Source organism: Aristolochia californica, unplaced genomic scaffold (assembly GCF_029961685.1).
Source record: "Aristolochia californica isolate CCGP_79_NKW_82.1479 unplaced genomic scaffold, dmAriCali1.0.hap1 SCAF_3, whole genome shotgun sequence".
In the NCBI taxonomy this organism is placed as follows: Eukaryota; Viridiplantae; Streptophyta; class Magnoliopsida; order Piperales; family Aristolochiaceae; genus Aristolochia; species Aristolochia californica.
Window position 1 is genome coordinate 162,216 of NW_027181992.1, and position 18,497 is coordinate 180,712.

The window sequence follows — 18,497 nt, forward strand, 5'->3', positions numbered from 1 at the left end:
TTTCCGATGCTGGTGGAGCTTTTTTCAGTGTCATCTTGCATGTTTATTGCTGAAACTAATTCTGATCATATAGTCGCTTCAGCCTGGTCTATCTGGATCTTTGAAAGCTAAATTCTTTTTATAGAGTGCTCTTCATGGGAATACTCTCACCCATGATAGTCTGCTTTGTCATGGTGCTGCTATATCTAGCCCTTTAATGCTTGCTTTGCGGAGTTGAGAATGAAACAATCAATCCCTTGCTCCATTGCAGATATCCTTGGTGTTTGGACCAGATTCTTTGGGGCTTTTCAGATAAGTTTAGGTATTCCAGCATCTATTTCTTAATTATTTTCTCTTTGTTTTGGCATTCATTTCCTATGTGGGAAGATCATGATGCAAGTTTGTTTATTCTTCATTCCTTGGATAATATGGCCACAAAGGAATTCTAGCATTTTCAGCAAGTCCTCTTCATGGGAATCTCTGGCTATGAAGGTTTTCTCTCAAATCATAAGTTAGCAGAAGTCTTTGGAGTTATATAATGATATTTCTGGTGACATGCTGAGAAATAACTGGGCTCATATTGCCTTACGTCAATCAGGTTCTCTTCCAAGGTTGTTTGAATGCTCTCCACTAGCCTCCCATCTCATCAAATTGAATATTGACGGATCATTTTTGAGAAATCCTAGTCCTTCAGGTGTTTGTGTATTTAGAGATTCTTATGGTAGAATCTTGATCTCTTTTCAGGACATAGTGGTATCTCTGATTCTACTCCAGCGGAGCTTCTTGCTCTTAGATAAGGCCTACATATTTTTCAGAACAAATTTCAAGGGCAACTTTATGTTGAAGGGGATTCAAAAAATGTGATTAGTTGGTGTGAGGGCAAGAAATCTCCCCTATGGCAGCATTGGATTAGTTTTTAAGAAATTCAAGATTAAGCTAAAGTTTTTGTTTGTAAATGGAGTTTGATTCCTTAGTTCAGCTCATTACCTAGCTGACTCTTTAGCTAAAAATGGGGTATCTCTTCAATCTCTCATCGTTAAAGATTTCCCTTCTTGATTCTTGTATGTTTACCTTTTAGCTTCTTAATGTAATAGCATCTTCCTAAAAATAAAATAAAAAATAAAAAATATAAGAAAGAAAAAGAGAAGAGAGAGAGACGATAAAGGTTAGGTACTCGTATTCCAGACTTATTCCTCAACTTATTTCAGTAAATTGGAAGCATTAGGTCGCCCCGTTCTCCTCCATTGTGCTGAGGTTCAACACTGGAAAGGGGAGGGGGGCAGGCCGTCCATGATCAGCAAACAAAAAAAGGAGGGACTAGGGAACCATGGTTCCTTCCCTTAATTCTTTGAAGCGGAAGCTCCTCCCCCACCCTCTCAGCAAAGCTTCCCTCTCCCTGACACCACTATATAATACAGGTGTCAAAGCATAAGCTCACCCTCTTTCTGACAAGTGAATTTTTTATTTTAAACTTGATGTCTTATGATATCAACACCAAGTCAAACACAGCTAACCCGTGTTCAACCAGACCTGACCACCTTTCCAGGTTGGTAACCAGGTCCAGCTTCATAACATTACAAATTATTGAAGTAAAAAATCTACTTTTGCCATAAAAATGGGGTCTCCAAGCTCCTAAAGCAAAGGAAACCACAAAACATCATGTTACAATTTTCTTTACACTAGTTCATAACACATCACTTTACGAGAAAATATAGGTAAAGATTTGCACCTGTCCGACTAGTGGAAAATAAAGGTGAGCAATGTACAATTTGTCCTCGTGCTTCTGATATCTAGCATCAAACTCATGCTTACACATAAGAACTACCAAGATTCGAGCAGCCTACAAGATTAAAAACAAATAAATTTCAAAAGAAAGACAAATATTGAAAAAATAACAGAAGTAAAATAGATATCTATAAGACCATAACTTTCATCAAGACCAAGCACCAATAAAGTGATGACTCACTTTGGCTCGCTGAGACAGATCATCATGATCCCATGTAAGAAAAAGCTCTTGTATTAACACTGATGAAAGATAGTTCCTGTGCAAATTAAGACAAAGAACAGTGGGAAATTTCAGCACACTGATAAGACTTTGCATCCAACAATATAGAAAGATGCATAAAGTCAGACACAACCTCTGTATTGAAATCAGTAATTTAAATCTGTTGGAGGGAATAATCCTACGTAAGTTAATGTAAAAAAAAACTATTGTTAAAAAATGGGAAAGGCCTCGTAACTTTAGTCAGTCATTTTGGGATAGACCTAAAACCAACATTAATATGGAATCAAAGCAAAGCATATACTCCGTGGGGCCTAGTTCATACCAATTTATATTGTTCACGTCACAGGTCTATTGTCCAGTTATGTTGAGGGTAAGAGGGAATAACTCCACATCGGTTTATTTCAGGAAAAATTCTTAGGTTATTAGTTGGGAAAAGACCTCTTAACTTTTGCAAGTCATTTACGGATGACCAAAACCCAACTTTAACAAAATTGTTTACGTTCAATTAATAAGGTTATAACTCTCTTTGTTCCTGTCGTCTTTCCCAGTGATAAACCCATTTTTTTAAAAGAAAACATCTACGAAATTTCAGGAGGATATTTAAAGGACAAAATTACCAGTTCATCAGGAAAGAGGTTACAGGATTTAATATCCTTAATTTAGACATCTAACTTAGACACAATACAGTGGTTTAGATTCAAGGAACAACAAAATTTAATGCTTTCTCTAGAATATGGGTAATTTAGATTTCAGTAACAAGAAAATTACAATCTGAATTCAAGTTTGATGGGTAAAACATGAAGGACCGAATGTAGGGTTCCTGCAGCTATTAAGAAAAATAGCAAACAAAGAAAAACAAAAAACATAAGTTTATCCAGGAGAAAACAAAATATATTCAATAGCAAAATTCAAATGTATGTTATCTATGAAGGCCTTTTATAGGCATATAAGTCAATAAAACACCTATGCTGCCCATTACAGGAAATAGACTCTAATTAGGCCTTACTAAATTAGCTGTACTTTCTGAACAAGAAACTCAAAAATAGAAAACAACTTCTAATCTACAGAGTTGCTAATTTTATACTTCCTTATTTTAGAAACAATGACCCAAATTAAAATAAAGAAACTACTAATTGAAAAGAGCTTTTAAGTGGTGCTTTTAACCTAAATAGCAAGTTGCTATTTCAGTGATGCTTCCCATAGAACCAGCAGGTGGCTTGTCCAATGAAACTTCTAATTTCAACAAGCTTGAAATAGGAAAGTTCAATTTATAGAGACTTTCTGTTCTTGGAACTTAAGCCTAAACTAGAAAATTCAAGCTTCTTGTAATTGAAATTTTTTTCTTCCATCTTCTTCCATAAACATGAATGACTTTAGGGTGATCTCTTGTCCATAGTTATTCCTCAGCTAGATCCTCCACATAAGTAAGTGTTGCATCACCCTCATCTCAGAAAGAAATTTCCACAGAAACTCATCAATTTTCCTCTTCAGTCCCTGGTTCCTTTAAGTTAAGGACGGATTATAAGACACCAAGACAGAAACCATAGCAATTCTTTCAAGATCAGATACTAGTTGAATGCAAATTTGCTGAACTTCTAAAGCAGCCTTGAAACAATAAAAAATAGAGTCATTTGTGATAGGATAGTAAAAGTGTTATTTAGATAGACTCCTCATGATGTTCAGAGAAAACAGAATCTCCCAATCTAATGGTACCTGTCAGATGGATCCCTCCCAGGCATCTCCACAAAGAGATCGTGATCACATATTATCTGCAAAAATGTGAGCTTGCAGTCATGTAAAATGGATTGGCAGACACCAGCGAATTTGTCCATGTACAAAGAGACCTGCAAAAAGTAAGAAGTCTTTTTACTCACAAGATAATAACAAGGAACAGTGGCTGCAAGAGCGGCTGAATCTCTTCAACAGTTCTAAATTAACAAAATATGTTAAGTTAGGTATAGATCCATCCCAAAATGACTAGCTGCAGTTAGAAGGTTATTTCCAACTAATAACCATAAGATCTTTCTTAACACTTATCTACGTGGGACTATCCCCACTAACAAAGAACTGCTCCCCCCCCCCCCCCCCCCCCCCCCACACACACACACAAGATGTCTAACATACATAACACAAGCCTAGACCTCAAATTATGGAACTCCAAATATAGCCATTAAACCAAAGGCAGAAGCAGTAAATGTAATTGCCCGTCAAGGAAATTCAGTACCTCAGAGACCAACAATCAAGAAGGCACCTACTCCTAGAAAATATACCATAGTCTCACTTTGTATGACGGAAAAGTGAATTTGAAGTGCAAGAGCCTACCATTGCCGCTAGGAGAAGAGATTTATAGATATTTCTCAACTAAATAGCAATGAAAGATGAAACCTGAATAGGCTGCTTCTCATGGTAAAGATAATAAGTGTACTTTTAAGTAATATAATGTTGTGCACATCATAGTAGTGAAACACGGAAATATAACAAAAAAATGCATTTTCCTTTGCAGAAAAAACTAAGATTAAATGATTTTCATTGCTTATGAGACAATAAGATGCATTAAACTATTGACATTCCTCCATGGGAAGTATCTATTTCTTCCTTGGGAGGTTATTTTTTCAAAACATCCACAAAGGCATTTTTGCAGGATACTACTGATTTACTTATACATCAGGAGTCCTATGACTATAATAGTCAAGCATTTGACATTACCAATTAATTGACACTGGCCATGCTTGCTTTAATTAATATTAAATCCCAATACCACCTACCATTTTGTCTTCAAAAGACAAAGCAGCTCTTAAGCCTTCTTGAACATCATTTGGAGGCACACAGCTTTCAGCGAGGGTAAACATTTAAGCACATGATATCGGATTAGTAACCAATTTTATTTTCTATATTGTTTGTTTGCTTTTTGAGTAAGATATCATCTGAGACAAGCAGATTATTGCAACGTTATGAGAGTCAGTACCTATATTCTTCTCCAGAAAGTACTGTGTAGGTAGAAAGAAAAGTAAAATAACTAAGACATTGAAGTATGTTTAAGAGACCTAATTGAACTGTGGTCTCAGTTGCCCTGCGGACTGAAACCAAAGCCACTGCAAACCAGCTCAATAGTTCCACATTCTCTCATGTCTCAAAGTTTTCATCTCTTTTTTCTCGCTATCTTTCGATTCATCCCCTTTTTAGCCTACCTCATCCATCCACTTCTTTTCTTACAGAATTTCAACACTCGAAGGTGACTTTTAATCCCAACAATTATGATATAGTCAAAAAAAATTCTAGAAGATACATCAACTACATTGCTCACCTATGGGCTTGCAAATCTGCAAGCAATAAACTTATTTTTATTTGACAGAGAGATTTTTTTTAAAATGAAACCATGCCAGCAGATTCACTGATACAATGAGGATAAGAGATAACAGTCATAGAAGCAGAGCCCACATGACTAGTTGTCCATACACCAGCTTTGCAGCCAATAACAACAGCAAAAGATGATTTCTCAGTTTCAAAACATACCAGCTCAAAAACTTGGCGGGGCTCTATAATAGAGAGAAGGTCATAACAGAAGAACGCCAAACTACTATTTAACCGTTTCGCTAGACTTAATCCCTTCTTGCAGCGCTCATGCACCTCAGTTAGAAGGCAATCATACAGCTGCATGATACATCTGAACACACCCTCTTTCAGTTGAAGTGGTGGAATTTCCTCATCTACATCAAATAGAAAAAGCAGAAAAAGAGTTACATCCACACAAAAAATACTGGAATCTAATTTTTTGTATAAAAAAATTAATTACAAGATTAAAAAAATACATAGGGTTTAAAATCCACAACAGAGCTAATTGGGCCAAACTGAAAGAGTGAAAAACTAAACAACCTAAAAGAACAACATAGGAACAAGAGTCATTTCTAGTAGAATCTTCAATTCAAAACAAATGTCTTATTTCCAACAGATGACTTTATATTTCAGATAGCTGGAAAATTGCCCACTTCAATGCGAGAACAGTTAAAGGGCTCTGGTTGAAATATTCAAATTGGAATATTCTAAATATTCATGAAAGTGTATCCATTCTTAGGAAAAGCACAATCGCATCTCCATGATTCACAGTTAGACAATAATTACAAAGTTTATTAAATACTTGGATGACATATAAAACTTATGAAACTTTTAAGATGACAAAAAAATGAAATACACAACTGCCCCAATTCTAATGCTTACAGCATCTCTTTTTTATTTCAAATACAAACAGTAGAAGATTTTAAAAGGGAGCAAAGTGTGGAATGACAGACTACACGTGTGTACCAAGGCAAAAAGGGCAGTAGAATCCCTGTCTGAACGTGAGGACTAGTGTGTCAACATGTAGAATAGGTTATGTCAATGTTGTGTACAAGTCAGGTGCTGTTGCACTATGAAGGTTGGGAAGGATATGTATAAGAGAGAGAACTTCATGATGAAGCTTTCTTTAATTGTGTTAACCTTAATGACTTGACTAAAACTATGGAGTTATGACTTGCAAAGTCAACCCACGACTAGGCTGGGTCAGCTCAGATTTTAGTCTAAGCGGATCAGGTCTGGAGTTAAACTCAATTCTTTTGCAATGGCCCGACCTGCCCCGAGTCCACTCATGTCGCAGGTCAACTCAGGCAGTCTATCTCAGAATTTTAGGGCCCTAAGTCAGGTCTCAATTTTACGTCGCAACACCATGGATTAAACTACCTTTTTTTATAGAATGTATGAATTTATAAAAGAGAAGGAGAGAGAAAATGGATTAAACTACCTTTGCGAACTTACATATTGTAAAGAAACCCATAGAGAAACAGAATTACAGCACCGCCCTTCTAAATTTCGTCACTTGCACTCCCTCTCAAGCTAGAGCATATGTGCCTACTAAGCCCAACTTGTATGAAATAGTAAACTCTTTCCTTGGAGAGGTTGGGTGAAAGACATCACCTACTTGCTCAGATGATCACACAAAAAGTGTAAAAATCTTGGCAAACAACACAACATCTCTTATAGAGTGACAGTCAACTCCAATATACTCGATCCTCTTACAAAACACTATGTTGCCTGTAATAAAAATTGTTGTCTTCTTGCCAATATTAATGGAGAAAGAGAGTGTGTACACAATGTTAAGTCCAAACACAGTGATTGATAAGTATGAAAAAATAGTTTACAAACGCTAGTGTTCCTGAAGCTGCTAATATGTCTAGAAATGAATTAGTCGAAGTCTTTTGAACTAGTTTATTCGCATGTAAGGGGCCATCTATGGTTCCCAGTGTATTTTGTTTTAAAGATTTCTTAACTTTTATATATAATTACAGTCGAGCTACTAGGTTGTACCTCCCTCATGAGAAGTCTGAAGTATTTGATGTATTTTTCAAAATTTTCAATGAAAGAATAAATTAATCATCTATAAAAGTTATCTACCCAAGCTTCTTTGCTTCGAACACAATTCACATCTTCTGATATAATAGCCTTGAACTATTGAGTAAAAGAATGCCCCACCAAACAGAACCGTACAAAAGATTGTTTCTCACCATTTGTTGTTGCCACTCCACACCCAACTCTTACATTTTCAACACCGTTCGGTCATAATGAAACATTTTCTCATTCTTTTTCAACATCTTTCTCCCAGTAATCTTTTGTTCTCTTGTTGCCACCACTTGCCAACCATTTTCTCCATCTCTTTCAGCCACTAAATCAAAGCCACCGTCTCGTTTGCCCACCAGTCGCCAATGCAGACCAGCAGCATCCCACAACCTTCAAGCACCCGGTGTCACTCCTGATCGCCACCTTCCTTTGTTGTCATATTCTAGGAAATATACTTATCTCTCTCTTCACAACGTATATATGTTATTGACATGTTAAATAAGTATAGCTTGTTAGGAATTAGATCAGCAAAGACACCCAAGAAAGTTGGTCATAATTTGTTTGATGACGAGAGTCCTTTATTGAAAGAGAAGACAATGTATAGGAGACTAGTTGGTCAGTTAATTTTTACGACAATGACAAGAGCTAATATCTCTTTCTCTATAAGTGCAATGAGTCAATTTAAGGAAAATCCTCGCAAAGTTCATCATGAGGTAGTGCATAGAATCATATATTATTTAGAAGGAGCTCTAGGCAAAGGGTTGCTCTACAATGCACACTTGGATGTCGTTGGATATTCTAATGCAGATTATGCTGGTTTCAACATCGATACCCCAAGGTTTTGTGTATTTGTTCGAGGCAATCTCAAAAGCTAGAAGAGTAAGAAACAAAATAATGTGTCCCATTCAAGTACAAATGTCGAATACCGTGTGATAGATCCCACTGAGAGTGAACTTATGTGGGTAAAGTCAATTTTGAAAGAATTTAGACTTGACACTGAAGATCCTATGGTGTTGAAGTATGATAATTAAACCGCAATTTTTGTTGGTAGTAACCTTTTATTTGATGAGAGAACAATGCATATAAAGGTGGACTACCATTTCATATGAAATATCGTGATAATTGGAAAGATAGTTACTCCATACTTCAAGACAACATATTAGATGTGCACAAAGGCCCTCAGAAGACGAGATTTTGGTAATTTTTCTAAAAAGCTAAGGATGATTCTATTAAAAGGAAACAAAAGACTACAAAAGCTCAAGAGAGCAAACCCCTAACAACAAGGGATTGGAGGGAAACTCCCTGCTTTGCAAGAACATCAGCAACAAAATTAATGGATCTCGAAATGTGAGACCAAATACAATCAAAGTGGGAGACAATATCCATAATCTCAAGGAAAACATCCCAATGACGCATCGGAGGGGCAGAAGCATGAGCACACCATCCAATCACCACCTTGGAATCCCCTTCAAAGTGAATAGGACCGTTGCAGTAGTCACAAAATATGTGAAGCCCATAAAGGAGGTCATGGAGCTCGATAGTCGTCGAATTGGTAGTTCCCAAAGAGCCAGCAAAGAAGATGATCTGGTTGCATGATGAATCACGAAAAAATCCACCAAACCCGGCTTTCCCAGGGATATCAAGAGAAGAGCCATCAAATTTTAACTTGAGAACACCGGGCTGAGTAAGCATGCAAGTGAGCCAAGCAGTGGCAGCTGTCCCAAATAGCTGAACCCAAAAAAGGGGTGAAGGCCTTCTTGGTGTACAGCCAAGAAGAAATATGCCCAAACTTGGCTTTGAAGCACCTGCAGTTCCTCTTGTTCCATAGACCCCACGGGATGAAGGCGGCACAAGAAAAGATCATCAACTTTCCTAGACCAAGAAGGGCAATGCCAAGGAACATCTGGCTAGCGGCAATCAGGTCCACAGGCAAACAAAACTGTAAACCAATGCAACGAAGAATAGAGGTCCACACCTGCCACAAGAAGGGGCAAAGAAGAAGGAGATGGTTGATCGACTCCTCAATCATGCTGCAAAGCAAGCAAAGGGGATCAATCGAGGGATGCCCTCGCCACCTAATATTATCTGTCGTAAGGATCTTGTTGAGGCCGACACTCCACATGAAGAATTTAACTTTGGGAGGGACACATAGACGCCAGAGGTGAAGGCCATATCATGCTTAGCACTGTGGGAAAGCCACCTTCTAATGAAGTAGTAGGTTGAAGAGACCGAGAAAGAGCCACTCTTGTCTGGCCACCAAATTAACTTGTCACATGCATGAGCACGCATCCTCAACGATTGAATAGAATCCAATAAACGGCTAGTATCCAAGGCCTGAGAATCTGACAAACCACACAAAGGGTGTAGGTTCCATCCTCCATCACTTCAAGCCTCGGCAATAGTAATATCTCTCAGCAAAGATAAGCGAAAGAGGCCACCAAAAGAGCTCTGCAAAGACTCATCACCAGTCCCCCCAAAATTTGACACATATGTCATAGCTTGAGAAAGTGTTAAAGATTAAGGGTATTTTAGTCATTATAAAGGAAGCAATTGGGTCATTATAGTTAGTCTAGGTTATCTTGTTATTAGTAGTGGACAAAAGATGTAATTTTTTTATCTTCATATAAGCTGTTATAGACAAATAAGTCATGAAGGGTAAATGTGTTCTTTTGTGATGATTCAATTAAGCATTAATAAAGAGGTTAGGGAATCGACTTTTCCAATAACAAAGATGCTGCATTGACACAGCTTTCTCCACCATATTCGTCTCTCTAGCTTTCTATTTCATATCTTTCCTCTCTCAATTTTATAATTTTACAAAATATCTCCTTCTAGTTGAGGGAGAGATCCTTCTCAATTCTAACACTGATTTCCAAAATCAAGGGATCTATGCTCCTCATCCAGAACAAATGAGTACAAAACATATTTCCCAGTTGTTTATAAATCGTCTAAGGAATTTTTTACAGGTCCTGGTTTAGCTTCCTCCAAAAACTTATTCAGCTGTCAAAAAATTCAATTTCAGGGTGGCTTTGGACTGGATTTTCAGCATCAAACCCAATGGGTGCAGAATATGCCTTATTTAAGTCATTTAGCCAGGCAATTTCTTCTTAAATTGCATTTCATTCAACTTGTATGGATTTGATTCAGTTAGAAATCTGTTCAGCACCTTTCAACAGGTGTTCTTTAGCATTATTGACCCTTAGCTTTTTATTTACAATTTTTCCACTCAAGTCTTAGCTTTCTATAAACCCTAGCCCTCGTTTAGCCATTCATTAGTCTTAAAAACAAAGTAAAATGTCAATTGGTTCTCCGAACCAGCCATCAAATTCCTATCCATTTTGACCTAAAAGTAGGAATATTAGATCATAAATGCCATTAACTTTTTTTTTTGAAAGGCCATTAACTTTTTTTTGAATTGATGATGATTTTATTACGAAAGAAAGTAAACGAGTACATCAAGAGAGGCCTCCCCTAACAACAAGAGATTGCAGGGAGGGACCCAATTTGGCACATAAATCAGCAGTCGAATTAGCTGATCTAAGAACATGGGATCAAGTACAAGAGGTAGTGGAAACACTATCCATAATATCAAGAAAAAGCTACCAGTGACGCCACGGGGGGAAGGAGGCAGTGGAGCACCAGCCAATGACAACTTTGGAATTACCCTCCACGATCAATGGACCTCTGAAGTGATCCTGGCAAATACAAAGCCCGTGGAGAAGGCCAAAGAGCTCAGCAGTGGTCGAGTCTGCAACACCGAGAGGACCAAAGTATGACATAATAGCAGTTCCTCCAGGAAACAAAAGTCACCAGGGGTCAAATCCTAACACTGTCAGGACCATCAATCATATCACAAGTAGATATGGCCTCCACATCAGTAAGGCCCCGTCTCAGACGAAGATTCCATGAGTTGTTCCTCCACGCATCAGAGATCGAGAGGTCACGACAAAAGGTGATCTGAAAGAGAACTGGGTGGGAAGAGGCAAGAGGACCATCGCCCGACCACCAATCTGTCCAAAAGTGAAGGCTAGAGCCATCCCCAAGGAAGAACCTAATAGCATCACGAAATGTGGCAAACAGATGAAACATGGCCTTATAGATAGGAGAGAGGTGGCGTCTACTGCCAAAGCTTAGAGGCCACCATAGGCTTCCAGGAGGCTCCCGAGGGGGAGTTGAGTTTCCAGAACCATTTAAGGAGCAAGGCCTGATCCATTTCCTTGGTGCGTCTGATCCCAAGACCGCCCAAGGACTTCGGCATACAAACATCATCCCAACGAACAAGGTGGTAACGGAACTCAGTTCCAGTGCCACGCCATAGGAAGCGCCTCTTGATCATGTCAATGCACCGACTGATGGAGGCGGGGCATGGCAGGAAAGATAGAAAATAGTTTGGGACACCCGCAAGGCACGAATTGAGGAGAGTCAATCTACCCGCCTTAGATAGCATCCTACCCTTCCAAGTGGACAATCGCCACTCAATGACCAAGGCTCATAATCCCATTCTGGGCCAACAGTTAGTAAGAGGAAGACCCAAGTAGTGAGAAGGGGTAACTGCAACCGAGCAACCCAGAGTCTTTGCCATGTGTTGAAGAAGGGAAAGCTCAATATAATAGCCCATGATGGTTGTCTCCCCCCAGGTAACCTTCTTACCAGAACTGACCTCAAATAGGCCAAGGACGGCCTTAATGTTGCGGATCTTATCGAGTGTATCAACACCGAAACAGATAGTGTCATCCGCAAACTAGAGCAAGGGAATGTCAGAACAACTCTAGTCAAAAATAGCCTCGATCCAACCGATACTACAAGCAAAGTAGAACATAGACGACAGGTACTCGGTAATAATGTAAAAGAGGTGTGGTGAGAGGGGGTCTCCTTGACGAATGCTACGAGAACCCTAGAAGAAACTGCAGATTGGGCCATTCAAGAGCAAAGAGTAAGAACTGCGAATCCAAAATCCCCATATGTCTGCGAAGCCAATGCGGTGCATAATGTCATCTACAAGGGACCAGCTCACCAGGTCAAAGGCCTTCTCGAGATCAAGCTCAAGGACAAACCTCGTTAGGCCCAGTTTGGCAAAGTGGTCGATAATCTCGTGAGCAGCCATAGCTGAATCAAGGATGTGCCGACCTCTAATGAATGCACTTTGACCCCTGTGGATGATGGTGGGAAGAATAACCTTGAGACAATGAGCCAAGATACGAGAAACGATTTTGTACTGACTTGAGACAAGGCTGATCGGCCTGAAGTCATGAGGATGCTCAACGCTAGCTTTCTTAGGTACCAGGGCAATAAGAGAGGCACCGACACTTTTGAAGGTGATTCCCGGAATATAAAAACTGCAGACCATGGATATACTATCCAATCTCAGGGTAGGCCAGCAGATTCTATAAAATTCCCCGTTGTACCCGTCAGGAATGCCATTAACTTGAATGGTACTTATTTGCTCAGTTACTTTTGTTAAGAGACTCCTCACTATCATGAATCATTCAGAACATCTTGATTTATTTTTTTGAGAAAGGCTAGAAAGGAATTGAATAAAAATACAGAACATCTCATAAAAAACCTCCAAGACGGAAATCATTGACAAGTACCAGAGGTAGATAAAAGGTAATGCAAAAATCATACACTAGATTTCCCTATTATGGATGTGTTTGAAGCAAGGGAAACTTTTTTTAAGATTCTCTACTCATCTGACAAAAATTTGAACAAGTTGAATTAGGTATTCAAGGAGTTAAACAATTTGAAGCACTAAGATAATTTAAGAAGGTATTTGCTCCAAGCATCTCCTATTGCAGTTCAAACTACATGATAAGCCACAACATATAAGTATCACCATAAATCCTTCACTGTAGTCAGTTCTTTATCAAAATTAGAGTAAAAATATCATCTGTATTGAACATTAAGATCATTTAGTATCATATGAAGACCTACCTGTAGGAAGACTATGATAGAAAAGCCGACTCTGCTCCATGGCCATAGACTTGACTATGAGCTCCAAGAAAAACCAAGCCATTGCTAGGACATCATCGTAAACTGGTCCCACTCGGTATCCTTTAGCCTGTAAAAGAAACCAAGGAACACAAGGATCAGGAAAGCAAAAGATCTAAAAAAACATAAATAAAAATTAAAAGTTGCTCCAATTCATAATGACAGAAAAAGAATCCCTTTAAGAAACACAAGTAACAGTTTTCAAAGCCTAGAACTTCAGCCTGTAACCAAATATGGCCATAAATTTGTCATATTTCAAAATATTACCAGATTAGCTTATGACAGTAAAACCCTTCTGAAAAGTCATTTCTTCATCCTTTCTTTTCTTTTTGAAATGGATGTATGTTATTAAGAGAAAACAGGAAACAGCAAGCAAGAGGGAAGACCCCCAAGGAGAAAAATGAAGTACAAAATTAAAAACATTCAACTATGAAATCCTGAAATGCGCCCCCGTCAAACAAAAAGGTCTGCCACTGCATTAGCTTCCCTAGGCACTGTAAGAGTGCATGAAGAGTTTTTTCAATAATACCTCCAATTTTTTTTAAGAGATGAGGATGATTTATTAAGCAAACACAAAAATTACAAGGCCCACTACAACACAGAGAGGCTCCCTGCTTGGCCAGCAAATTAGCTAGAAAATTAGCCGAACGAGTACATGATTCCATGAACAGTAGAAAAGGGAGACAATTTCAGAGATGTGGTGGAAGATGGCTCAATGTCCCCAGGGCGGCCTTCAATAATACATCCACTTGAACAGAATCTAGGGGCATAGGTACATTCATTTCTTTCCTGCCATAGAAACCAGGGAACTGCTGCTAATATCATGAGCAAAGGAGGGTTTCAAGCTTTGGAAGCTGAATATGAAGGCCGCTGCAAAATAAATTCAAAAAGAGTTTTTGGCATGCAGTTAAAGAGGTAATGATTGATTGACATTGGCTAACTAAGACAGAATTCTCAGCAGGGATTGGGAGGATTCATCCCACGTCTTTGAAACTGGTCATAAGCCAGAGTTCTATTATTCAGTAGGCACCAAAGGAACATCTTCACATTTGAAGGAGCAATTACCTTCGAAACTGCAGAGGGGAGAAAGGAGATCCAGATCCCAGATGGTTCCACAGCAACTGTTCTGTAGCAAGAGGAAAAAAAGAAATTTCCAGAGGGGTATTCAATCTAACTTAGCTTATCTTTCCTGTCATACCCAATGTGCAGCTTATCCAGCTTTGATATGAGTAGATCCATCTCTGCTAGTATGTGATCCAAAAGAAGTGTTCGTAGATTACCCAACTGCCACCTTTAGAAGGATCTTACGGCTACTTCAGCAACCAGGAGAAGTCCAGAGCCAGCCTGAAGATGGCTGAAATTCAGCACCAAGAGTTTGGTTGGAGAGCCAGGAAACAGTCCAGAGCAACTATAACTGATCTCGAATAGAGAGTAATGTGAGAAATTTCCAGCAGTGGAGGAGATTGCCTTCCAGAGAGAAGAGAGATTGGATAAGCAAGTCAGCCTGAATCTGGTACTTTACACAAATAATTTGCCACCAAATGCTGGAATACTCAGATCCAAACCTCCATTTCTCTTCTTTTTTTCTTTCTCATCTTCAGTCTAGCTAAATTATGTAAGAAGAATTCCCTTGACCTTCTTCAAGGACTAAGGACATTTGGCTCCAAAACCCATCCCAAAATGATTAGCCAAAGCTAGGGGCTTTTTTTTCCAAACAAACAATCACATAACTTTTCCTAAAATTAACCTAGTGAGATTATTCCCACCAACATAAATATATACTAAAACAAGAGTTTATTCTAAATATTACAACTCAATCTCAAATTGATTCTAACTGAAAGAAACATGGAAAAAAATTTCAAAAAAAAAAAAAAAAAAAAAAGAGTATACACATACTATTGTCTGTATTGGAATTATACCAAGATTTAGGTCCGAATTTGGAAATTACTCCCAAGATAATAATGTAAAATGTAACAACTAACACTAGAAAAAATGCAACAACCAAACAATTACAATGGATACCTTTTTTAGGAGGAGACATAAGAATTTTTTTTAATAAACACATATCTGATTATGTACCTTGCTACGAGCCAAGCTTCCCCACACAGTCGATAAGCCAGGATATACTGGAGGCTGTCTACCACCAAAATCATCAAAAGCATAATCAACATAGTTCACAAGAAAACGGTTCCTTTCAGCTCCATCAGACGATTCCTGCTGCACCCTGTTGCATTTAGTTTCTACCAATTAAGGACCTAAAAGTATTCATACAAAAATGGGACAATGACTAAAGAAAACCTATACAGCCATTGTTTATGGATTACATTGCGAGATACAAGAAATTTTTAATGATAGAGATTTTAGTTAAAATCGGAAAAGTTACAAACACACTCTCATTCAACAAAGAAAACAAGGGAAAAGCCATCACAAGCAAACACTATAGGGACATGGGACATGCCTTTTCGAAACAAAAAAGGAAAATGACTAAGCAGTGAAGAACAAGGGAAGCCCATGATCAAAGCCTCCCTAAAATGAAAGGCAAGAAAGACCAAGGGTGATCAAAACTGTTACCACCCAAATTGAAAACAGCCTTCCAGTTGCCTTCTGCCAAAAGAGTGCTGAGCCTAATTCAACTACCATAACCTTGCAATATGTGCAGATTTCAGCCATCAGCTACAAAAATGGTGATGTCAGAGGGTACCATATGATACACCCAGCCCCAGGTTCCCTTTGAGATCAACAGATGGGAAACCATACCAATTTCACAAAGACAGGTCTCTCCATTACTATTCTGGCCACTTTATGATCAGTAGGGTCTAACTCGGAAATAACACAACACAATATTCTTATCTATGATAAAATTAAATTATCCATCAAACATCTTTTTGAGAAAAATGAAAATTGCATAAAGAAGATGAAAGAATATACAACATGTACATCCGTCATCAAATGCAAGAAATAAAACCAGTATCAAACAAAAAAAAAAAAAAAAAGAGCAAACCAAACAGAAAGAATACATCGACCCAATATATCAAGTATCACGCAGAAAAGGTTCCCTCGCAAACACACTCCACAATATACCAAATGATTCACCAGGGAATTAGCCCTGCACATTATACACAGTACACAGCCAAGATACTAACTAGATCTAGATAATCTCAAATTCTATCATACTAACTCAGCAGATGCCAAGGTGGTTTCTTATCTAGCAAAAACCATCTAATCACCACGGCTTAGTCTCGACAACCAATGGGCACGAACAAGATCAAACAAAAATTTTCAGTCCATATAAGAGAGCACGTATGATGCAGCCACCAACATCATTAAAGCGCAAGAGATGGAGCATGAAATTTCAAAAGGAAAAAAGGTGGAAAATGAACAATTTGAAGAACTTGAAGAAGAATCAGAAGGATGAGCCTTTAAAAAATAAAGCCTAGAATATATTGTTGTATTACTAAGAAGGCGACTTCTTAGGAATCATTCAGATCTTTTTATCTTTTTGAATTTAGGTTAGATTGACAAACTTGTTAAGTTGTGGTGCTTAATCAATGCCCTACGCTGAGTCAGTACGCGGATCGACCTTCGCAGTAAGGTCGCCATGGGGTTGGAAGGGGGCAAGGAAGCCCCCCTACCGGGGGTGTGGGGCGGAATCCCCGCCCGGTCCACGATATATTAATTGTTGTTTCATTAAGGGCATTTTAGGAATTTCACTCTTGTAAAGTGGTTGTCCTAGTTTTCTGTTTATAATTGGGAGGCGCCGCTATTAGAGTTTCATCACTGATCATCCAAGGAGCATCAATTGCGACTGAGAGAGGTTAGAGAAAAAACAACACTTGTAAGTATATGCGATCTCTCTTTAAACTATTTCATCTTCATAGTGGATTATTGCAGCGGCAGAAGACAGGACGCAGTCTCACCTTGAGGCGAACCTGTATAAATCTTGTTGTCTTTTTCATACTTGTTTTTTCTTTCTTATGCGTTTATTATTATTACTCTCGTTAGTTTGGAATTAGGGCGTCTAATTCCTAACAAAGCCAAGGACAGAAATGTAAAGTTTAAGAATTTCAATTTTCACTATGAATCTAATGTGCAATTTGGTTTTTAGACTGTCTTCATACCACATCCACATCAATGTAGCTCTACCCTTTTAGAGGAATCACATTGCCAAAAGAGAGCACAGTACACTCAGATGGCCACACCCGAATGAGCAGCTCCACCTCCCCTGAGGTACGGTTTTCCTCTTGAGCACATCAAAATTCAACTTAATCTGTCCTTAGGAGAATTCCATTAAGACATGGGAATATACCTGGCAGAAGAGAAACCATTCATGTCCATCCAATGCCCTTGCAAAATCACATGCTCAACATGCCAGAAGAATGGAAAATTGCTAACTTGAAATTGCATATGGGGTAATGTAGTTGGTTTTCACTCTAGTCTCACACACTAGAGGTCCCCGGTTCAAAGCCAGGCTCATACAATCAAAAAATCTTCCTAATTCCTCAAAATCATCTACTAAACATTATGCCATAATTATAAGAGAAGTTATGCTTACTAAAAACACATGATCAACTTACCTAGTCAAGATATTGACCATAGCTCGAAAAGCAGCAACCTAAACAAGACATAAAATTAACAGAAATTATGAAATCAACAAGCCATTTAAAGGGTAATAAAGGTACAAACAGTCATATAAAAAAATGAAGAATAAACACAAGCTGAAGTTGCATGGTAAAAACAATAAGAGCAGACGTCAGGAAAGCAATAAAGTTACTCATTAGGGAACCTGAAGCGTTTCTCCCCCATCGCCTATAAGATGCAGTAGCATATTGAGAATTGGCTGTAGAAATTGCAACAGAGCTGTAGACTCAACATTCTTCAAACTGTTGATAGCCTGCATGCATTGATACCATGAAGTACTGTCTCAGTATCTCCTATGTAGAAACTTAAAGAAAAGTTAACTGGAAATCCCCATTAAGGAAATTAATCGCCACGGACATGCACCATTTTCAAATTACTTGGATGCATCAAATTTAATTTTTTAATGCATTAGTGTGCAAACCAGTATCAGATGCATATCATTCTTATGCATTTCATGTACAAACAATTACAGACCATAAAAGACATTAAACAAGGAAAATTTAGACCATAACTTAGGCAT

At 38.3% G+C, this 18,497-nt stretch overlaps 1 protein-coding gene across 5 annotated transcripts in view; it reads right to left on the reverse strand.

Annotated features, from left to right (window-relative positions):
- The window catches only part of LOC137958563 (guanine nucleotide exchange factor SPIKE 1-like), a 56,268-nt gene that overhangs the window by 15,278 nt on the left and 22,493 nt on the right, over positions 1 to 18,497 (reverse strand). For all 5 annotated transcript variants that reach the window (XM_068805626.1, XM_068805625.1, XM_068805627.1 and 2 more), the window contains 8 exons: positions 18,123 to 18,230; positions 17,914 to 17,951; positions 15,419 to 15,563; positions 13,283 to 13,409; positions 5,498 to 5,691; positions 3,698 to 3,828; positions 1,946 to 2,021; positions 1,709 to 1,819 (listed from right to left, as the gene is read on the reverse strand). In XM_068805626.1, the coding sequence (XP_068661727.1) occupies positions 1,709 to 1,819; positions 1,946 to 2,021; positions 3,698 to 3,828; positions 5,498 to 5,691; positions 13,283 to 13,409; positions 15,419 to 15,563; positions 17,914 to 17,951; positions 18,123 to 18,230 (930 nt within the window). The remainder of the gene's footprint in view (positions 1 to 1,708; positions 1,820 to 1,945; positions 2,022 to 3,697; positions 3,829 to 5,497; positions 5,692 to 13,282; positions 13,410 to 15,418; positions 15,564 to 17,913; positions 17,952 to 18,122; positions 18,231 to 18,497) is intronic.